An 8,717-nucleotide genomic window follows, 5' to 3' on the forward strand; every position below is an offset into this window, starting at 1 on the left:
CAAACGCGTTCCATGACCAGATCTTGACTGTTTGTGGCAACTTATAAAACTGTAAAGCTCTCGCTGCCAGGAACAGAGCGATCCTGAATCTGCTGATTTGAGGAGTTGCTCTTCTCCCTACCATATAGGGCAGTACTTTTACCAAGTGCTCACTCTCCCCTTGCGCACTTCTCAGTTCCCCCGCGCCTGGCCCTCCGCGCATACACGCATGCAAATGCACACATCTAACACGCGTGTGCGTGCGTACAGCGCTTCGCCGAGTGCGTGAGGGGATGCAGAAATCTACCATGCACATTCCTTTCTGCTCTCCGTGTGGATACAGAACGAGGGAGAAAGGGGGTGTACTGGAGGGTGTGCGAAAGACTATTCATGGCTCCGTGAGTCCGGAGAGGAGCTGATGAGCAGTATCATCGCTTGGCTTCAGCAGCATGCTCGCAGTCGGAGAGGCTGGCTTGCATTACAAAGCCTGCTTTCGTTGCCTGCCCGCCTTCGTTGCCCGCCTGCCTGCCGTCCGCGGGAGGAGACGGAGTCGGGGCCGGAGCGGGAGGGGGCGGGCCCGCCGCGCTATGCAGATGAGCGGCGGTGACGGACAGCTCTGTTTTCCAATGTCCCTCAGAAACTCGAGTGCTGCTTCCCTCAACTCTTCACTCCAGACTCTATACTTCCCCCAAAATACAGACTTGCAGGCGCTCTGGGATCTGGCTGGCTAACTGGGAGAACTCCATATGCAGCAGCCACTTTTTTGATTTCGGGGGTTCGCTTCTCTCTCTCTCCCTCTCTCTCGCTCCCCCTCTCCCCTTCTGTTTCTTTCCCTTTCTCACTCTCTTTCTATTAATCCTCTCCTCTTCCATCTTTCCCAGATGCCCTTCCCCTCCCGAATAGCTTTCTGACCTCTTATTAATTTGCCCTTTGGGGGGGGGAGGGTGTCTTTTTTTTCCCCCCCTCCTGTTTGTTTTTATTCTGATCTGGTGCGAGTGGGGAGGGAGCATAAAACAACTCTGATTCTCTACATAACTGCACAGAGCCAACCGAGGAGAGACAGAGAGAGAGAGAGAGAGAGGGAGGGAGGGAGGGAGGGAAAAAGAGGGAGGGAGGGAGGGAGCGGGAGGGCGGGCGGGAGAGAGGGAGAGCACGAAAGCAGCGCCAGGAGCAGCGGCAGCAGCAGGGCCGGTCACCCTCGCCCCCTCCCTGCTCCTGTGCACGCCAGTGCAAGCCATGTCCTATCCTCAGGGTTACCTCTACCAGCCCCCCGGCTCGCTGGCTCTGTACTCCTGCCCGGCGTACGGGGCGTCGGCGCTGGCGGCCCCCAGGAGCGAGGAGCTGGCCAGGTCTTCGTCGGGATCGGCGTTCAGCCCTTACCCGGGATCGGCAGCTTTCACCGCTCAGGCGGCGGCCACAGGCTTCACCAGCCCGCTCCAGTACTCCACAGACCCCGCCACGGGATTCCCCTCCTACATGGTAACTACCGAAGAGAAACCCTCTCCTTCTTCATTAGCATCCGCATTCTCATCCTCATCATCTTCAGCCTTTCTCCTCACACACTCACCATCAGACCCCGACACCACGCCGCACAACCGGGCGCCCCGCAGTGCCTCCTCCTCCGCGCATCGCGCTGTACAGCCCTGCAACCCGGCCGGGGCCGAGCGGAGCAGAACGGAGCGAGCGGAGCGGAGCGGCGAGCCGGGGCAGGGGCCGGGGCGCCGCTTCGCGACCCAGCCAAGCGCGGTGCCGGCGGGCCTGGGTCCCGGGCTCTCCGCGCGGTTTGAGAAGCCGGGAGGGCGCCTTGATTAAGGAAATACGGATCGTCTCACTCAGTTGGGTTGGAGACTTTCATTCTCCCCCCTGGTTTCCATGTGTATGTCTACCGTCCTCCACTCTCTCTTCTCTTTTTTATTTTATTTTTAATATATATATATTCTTTTCACTGTGATAGCATAGGAGATGGCTTCTTTTTCTCTTTCTTCCTTTTTTTTCCTCTCTTTTTTCTCTTTCTTTTTAAGTCGGTGTTTAGAGGCGCTGGGGGCTTTATCCCCGTGTGGTTTTATTTACTTTCAGTGTGTTTTGTGCTAATGGTTTAACTGGATTTTGGGAATGAAAAGGAGCATCTGTTTGCGATCTGTGAGCCTCGCTTAAGCCCAAGATGGTTGTAGTGGCCGCAGTTTCGGATTTCACTTTCTTATTATTAGTTTAAGGAGCATTTGCAATTGCGTGTTGTGTGTACTCTGTGCATAAAGTATATAAATAAAACCATAAACAATATAAATAAACTGCACGTCTAGATGGTTATATAGTTTTATAAACACACACGCACACAGAGAGTCAGACACGTATCTAGTCAGTACACACAAAGACTTGTGCCCGGAATTTGAGACAAGAGCCGCTGCCTATATCCTGGGAGAGGATGGTAGCGGGGTAGTTTGCTTTCCCTGCAAAGTGACAGGGAAACTACTTGCTTTCCATCTGTAAAATACAGTCCATAAATTGTCGTGCAGTCTTTATTCGAGGTGATATAAAAGATCTGAGGGTCTCACTTGCTTGTTTTTCCTGCTGAGAAGCAGTAGGCGAGTGGTTGGAAGTTGCAGCGAGGTTATGAACTATGCGGGATACTGGGTGATGTTGAGTTTGTGACTCGCCGGTCTGCGGGGTTCAGAGACATGCTGAAAGTTAGCGAGTTTCTTAGAGATATCTTTAACTTTTCTTGCATTATGCAGACTTAAATAAGCGCAATTTAAACGTTAAAGAGCGAATTAAAATGCTAATTACATCGCATTTGAACAATTCGAAACGGTGCATATCTTCTGATTTGCAAATTGGATTTGCAATGCATTAGTGCAGTGAATTGCTAAGTGGCGGCTTTGTTGTATTTTCTATAGCTAAAAAGGAAACATCTTTTGAACCTTTGAGAGAAATGTAGATATCAAGACACTACCTGTAGGGCCTTTAAAATGTCTACGCGGTTCGAAAATTATATTGGGAAATGTTCAATTACGAGGAGTTGAAATTAGTCAGAAAGATTAAAACATCGCCGATTTTAAGCGCATGTGTCTGTGTGCTGGGCGGAGGAAGGGGGGGGGGTGTCGTAACTTAATGGCCTTTGGGTGCTGCTTCTCCCCCTCATAGAATATGGATACAAGACACCATCCCGGGGAAATACAAATATAACCGCCGATCTCGCCTTGACAACTCACTAATGGCTATCAGCAATAACAAATTGCCAACCCCACCGTTTTGTTCTGTCTAGGGCTCCCCTTACGACGCCCATACGACGGGGATGACCGGAGCCATCAGCTACCACCCGTACGGCAGCCCTGCCTACCCCTACCAGCTCAACGACCCCGCGTACAGGAAAAACGCCACCCGCGACGCCACGGCCACGCTGAAAGCCTGGCTGCAGGAACACCGCAAGAACCCCTACCCCACCAAGGGTGAAAAGATCATGCTGGCCATCATCACCAAGATGACCCTCACTCAGGTCTCCACCTGGTTCGCCAACGCACGCCGGCGGCTCAAGAAGGAAAACAAGATGACCTGGGCCCCGCGGAACAAGAGCGAGGATGAGGACGACGATGAAGGTGATGGGCCGAGGAATAAGGAGGAGAGTCCCGAGAAGATGCCCGAGAGCAACGAAACCTCCGCGGAGGACGAAGGTAGGCGCGGGGTGACCGCGGCCCCGGCGGTGTTGCCCCATCCCGCCCCGTCGAGTTCCCCCAGGAGCAGGGCAGCGGTAGGGGAGGGGGCACGGCGTTTAACAGAAGAGCCCCCCCAGACCTTTCCCGTCCCGTCTCCCCCGGCTTCTTCGGGAGCTTGTCGCCGCGCAGTGCCGGTGGCCGAGGCGGGCGGGGGGCGGCGGGCGGAGGTGCCGCGGCGGACGGCGGCATCTTGGGGGGGCAAGGGGGGAGGTACTGAGGATGCCGCGGCGGACCCAGCCCGCGGGGATGGATGATCCTCGGAATGGGAAAAGGCCGAGATGGCTAGAGTCTGCCTGCCTGCCGCGGTGGTGCGGTGGTGGCCTGGCTCGCCCCTCTCCTGCTCTGTTTTGCCATCTCTCCTGACTGCCTCTCTGTGCCCGGCGGGCCCCCGCAGGGATCAGCTTGCAAGTCGACTCCCTGACGGACCACTCCTGCTCCGCGGAGTCGGACGGCGAGAAGCTGCCATGCCGAGCGGGAGACCCCCTCTGCGAGTCGGGCTCGGAGTGCAAGGACAAGTACGAGGACATCGAGGAAGAGGAAGAGGATGAGGATGAGGAGGACGAGGAGGACATCGAGGAGGATGACGGCGGCGGAGGGGAGCGCGACCCACCGGCCAAGCCCGCCACCTCCTCGCCGCTGGCGGCCGTGGAGGCCCCGCTCCTCGGCCACCCGCACGCCGACGCCGCCCGCAGCGCCAGCAAGGCGGCGCTGGGCCCCCGCGCCTCCCCCGGCCCCCCGACGCCGGCCAGCAAGCCCAAGCTCTGGTCGCTGGCCGAAATCGCCACCTCGGACCTCAAGAGTCAGACCCTGGGCCAAGGCTGCCAGCCTGGCCCGCTCTCCTCGGCCACCCCCGCCTCCGTCCCGCACAGCGCTGCCTACTCCCCCTCCTCCCTCCTGGGGAGGCATATTTATTACACCTCACCTTTTTATAGCAATTATACAAACTATGGGAACTTTAATGCTCTCCAGAGCCAGGGAATCCTGAGATACAACTCCGCGGCAGCGGCTTCAAACGAGGGACTAAGTCAGACTGTCCTAAACGCCAGCTCTGTCCACAAACAGAGCAGTGACTCTTTGAAAACGATCACTAACCAGCTAGAGCAACATTACAGGCCCTCTAGCTATGACTCTAAGAAAGGTAGGTGACTTGTTTCTGCCTCTTTCTTCCCCTTTCTCCCTCGTTCTCCTTCCCCGACCAGTACACGTCCCCTTATGCACTGTAAATACTGAAACCTTCTCTGAAGAAAACAGCGAGCGCACTGCCACCGCTGCCAGAGCGAAGACGGGCACTCATATAATCTGGGGATTAAAAACGGCATGTCGCCGTCGTATCAGTACCAGCCTCTAAGAACCGAGAGAGGAAATGTAAAAGGCGACTCTTAGATCAGTCTTACACGCTGCAGACACGGCTTTAAAAAGTCACTTTTTTTAAAAAAAAAAATCCTTTTTAAAAGGAAAACTACACTCAAAGCTATCCAGAGAGCACTGGTGTCATTGCCTGTATTTTTTTTTTTCCTGACAAACTGGTTTGGCTCTCTTTGTTTCCAGTATTCTCACGGGGTTTTTTCAGCTTTGAGTTCAGATAATTGCTGACCTTGGACGTGAAATTACGTGGACCGTGACATTTTTTAACTGTTTGCTTTTTTGTTTATTTTGTTTGTTTGTTTGTTTTTCTGAAAAAGTTTTACACTAATATAATTGTCAGCTTATTCTAACACAATACTCGAGATACAGGCAATTATGAAATACTGGCCAGCCTTTTAAACCACCTAGCTACAAATTCTGCACCAGTGAGGGTTGGGACCTATACAGACTGTATAATCTAGTTAGCTGGCTGTGTCCTGTGACTAACTGACGGTTATATTTTGACAGATCCCACTGAAGTCTGCACAGTAGGAGTACAACCATACCTATAGAAGTGCAATCACACAGCAATGCAAGTAAGTGAGAACATTTTCTATTACACTGATCATTTGGCATCAAGTCTGAGACATGCTGCACAGTTCTAGACTTGCTTAACGTTAATTTATTGCTTCATTACTTACGAGTCTGATTACAAAGTAAGACACTATTTTTCTGCTGTTTTTTAAAGCCTCTTATTACGACTTTTCTTTCTCAAGTTTGTCTTAATTTTCAAGTCAAGTTAGTCAGTTCCCTCACTTTGCATACTCTTCGTTTGTGTAAGACAAAGCCGTAGGGACTATTTAAACGTTATGGAAAGAAATCTTAAAAAAACCTCCAAAACACCTTTGAAAGTATTGTTATTTAAAAACAAAGTGCTCGTGCTCACGTGGCAGAGCTAAAACTGTACGTTCTGAGTGGGGCTTCATGCAGTGACTGCGTATTTAATATAAAAAGGAACAATTGTTAGAGACCAACATGCATCCTAAGCAAGGTATGTTATCTGTGACTAGCCTCTTGCCTATCTAGCAAAGGCGCTCTGAATACTTTCACTATTTAGAGCTAAAAAAACAACAACAAAATCACCTTGCTGATATTTTTCAATTACCTCTTTTTATTAGAAGAAATTAGATGAATAAAATTTTCGCCTTGCTTCCTTGCCCCCCCCCCAGCCGTTTAATGGTGTTAGAGTGTAATTCAAGGATTTTTGGATGATCTGGTTTTTTCCTTGGTCCACAGGTAGGTGTCACAATTGCTTTGAAAAAAGTCAGCAAGCCATCATCTCTCCCCGAGCTAATATATATAACAAATCTCTAAATCCGGATCACATCTGGTGCCACTGTATAAAAGAAGACCACAGAGCACTATTAAATCTTCAGAATCTAATTATTGAACCAGAATTTTGTTGGACATATGTAAGTTTGCTGGTATAGTATAGTTTCCCCAATGTATGTGTGACTTTTGAAAACAGACCTGTTTTTCTCAGGATATCTTGAATTGATCACTTCATTGCCACGGTATCTATTCGATAGGTGTGCTAGGATTTATTGTAAAATTATTTGTAAAAGATGTATACAGTAGAGATAATAAAGATGTGATTGGAGAACTTGAGTCCTTACAAAGTGGAAACAAATTTGATATTTATTTTTGTAATGATATAAAGCTTCTAGTAATTTATGCAAGTTGTATTGCAATGGAATCTGAACTTTTTGTAAATAAATTTTGCCCCGTTTTTATTTGAAACATTGATGGTTATACAATCTTCGGTTGTTTAACAAGAATTCTTTACTAATTTATATCTCTAATTGTAAATAAAACCAGACTAGTCTGCAACAACATTGTGTTTTTCGTTCATTTCCCTTAAAATATTAATTTATTATTTAGAAAATGAGGAAAGCTCTAATTTCACCAGTAGAACATAGACCATAAAATGAGTAAGCAATTTAAACACGTTGCAAAGATATGCTTTGCATAAATTAATTCCTTCTGAGTTGTTCCATTATACTTAAACTTTAAATTCACATATAGGTGCAAATAGGCATTTGTATATATACATGAATACGTGTAAAGAGGGTGATGTGAATATATGCATGTTTCCTATAAACTATTTATATAGGATGTGAAGTGGCTCTTTATTTGAGTTAGCATTCTTTAAATCCACAATTTGTTAAAAAAAATTAATCAACTGTGACTTATTTCTAATTTCTTTGTTTCTGCTTATGGCTAAAGTATACAAGGGGAAAGGGAAAAAAAAAATTGAAAGTCCAGTACCTGGTTTTTTTTTATTATTTCCTCCCTTTATATCAGTAAGCCATATCTTTACAATCACATTAGAAATCCACTTTGATTGGGCTCATAAAATCAGCAAACTCATAATTTTAATTTTTAGTTAAAAAATGGGAATTCTTATATAATATAATTTCAGAAAGAAACGAACAATCATTTATTTTCCCCAAAAGATAAATTGAGTGAATATAACTTACGGTTATAAAACAAGAATAATAGCTTCTTAGATTGCCCTTTAATCAATCATACACTTATTTTTCAAGAGGCTCATCTATTTTATTCCATGATTAATAATGTTCCAGCGTGAGAGCATTATTAGATCCCAGCAGGGGAGATCCTGAATGCTTTTAGCTGCTTTGGAATGGTCAGTTGGGGTTCATTATGGTTTGATATTGAACAATTTATAAAATCTTGTCTAAACATCTGCCAGCTCAGATAGGCCGATGTGTCTGAAGATGGGAAATTGCTGGACCAGTTGATATTGACAAACGGATCTCTCTCCAGTGGCTTTTTGTTCAGTGAAAATTAGTGGCCTCTTGCTCAGGTCTTGTTAGAAAGGGCATTTGAAAGTGATCTTAGATACTTCAGGCATCAGCCTTGGGAATGTTAACTGGATAAAGAGCTGTACTAGTCTGGAGTCCAGAAATATGTTGTGATTATAATAAATAGGGGGAAAGGAAGTTGTTTTTCTTAAATCATTATACACAGTTCTCATGATTCCTCTTCCCCTGCACACACAACCCCCCTTTGTAACTTACCCCCATAAAGACATTTAACTGACTGAAAAAATGTGTGTGTGTTTCAGCTGAAAAGGCAGAAATTAATAATATTATTCTAGAAAACTCTGGGATCCATACAGTTAAATATAAGCCACTGAAGACCTTCGTGGCTGCAGGCCTACTCATCCTCATATCTTGTTTGTAGAATGATGCTTCTTTGCTTCTGTAGCATCTTTTTTTTCATTGAGGTACAATGCAATTGTGTCTGCATGTAGTGTATAGTACAATTAGACAAATGGCTAAGAAGTAATTCAGTTTTTTCCTTTCCAATTTAGTAGATGATGTAAATGCAAATATTTACTGTAACCATCCTTGACCGTCTTTACTGTGCACTTCAGGAAGATTTTACGAAGGGAATTTTTGTGTCAGGGGAGACACCTGAACTTTCTTTCCCCTACTCTTGCTCCTACTCCTTCTGCCCCCATCACACACATTTAATGTTTCAGGTCTCTGTTGGACACAGTGTACATTTCAATTGGTAAAAACCAAAAGCTGTGGCAGAGATTAAAAAAGGCTAACGACATTCCTTTGATGTTTATACGCCCAAAGACTTATAAAAGAT

General features: G+C 47.0%; 1 protein-coding gene across 1 annotated transcript; it reads left to right on the top strand.

Moving 5' to 3' along the window:
- Positions 1-1,116: 1,116 nt before the first annotated feature.
- Positions 1,117-6,723, top strand: IRX2 (iroquois homeobox 2). The gene is made up of 5 exons (XM_051812758.1): positions 1,117-1,458; positions 3,242-3,647; positions 4,084-4,827; positions 5,562-5,629; positions 6,330-6,723. Exons 1-4 carry the CDS (start codon positions 1,216-1,218, stop codon positions 5,603-5,605), a joined length of 1,437 nt encoding a protein of 478 aa, XP_051668718.1. The 5' UTR covers positions 1,117-1,215; the 3' UTR covers positions 5,606-5,629; positions 6,330-6,723.
- The last annotated feature ends 1,994 nt before the right edge of the window (positions 6,724-8,717 follow it).

Source organism: Manacus candei, unplaced genomic scaffold (assembly GCF_025592945.1).
Source record: "Manacus candei isolate 608988 ecotype Guabito, Panama unplaced genomic scaffold, ASM2559294v1 h1tg000088l, whole genome shotgun sequence".
Taxonomy (NCBI): Eukaryota; Metazoa; Chordata; class Aves; order Passeriformes; family Pipridae; genus Manacus; species Manacus candei.

Bases quoted from the DNA above. Each gene is read 5' to 3' on its own strand.
- IRX2 (XM_051812758.1), top strand. From the start codon at position 1,216: ATGTCCTATCCTCAGGGTTACCTCTACCAGCCCCCCGGCTCGCTGGCT. The intron at 3,648-4,083 runs GTAGGCGCGGGG...GGGCCCCCGCAG, and splicing joins AACCTCCGCGGAGGACGAAG to GGATCAGCTTGCAAGTCGAC. The intron at 4,828-5,561 runs GTAGGTGACTTG...ATATTTTGACAG, and splicing joins TAGCTATGACTCTAAGAAAG to ATCCCACTGAAGTCTGCACA.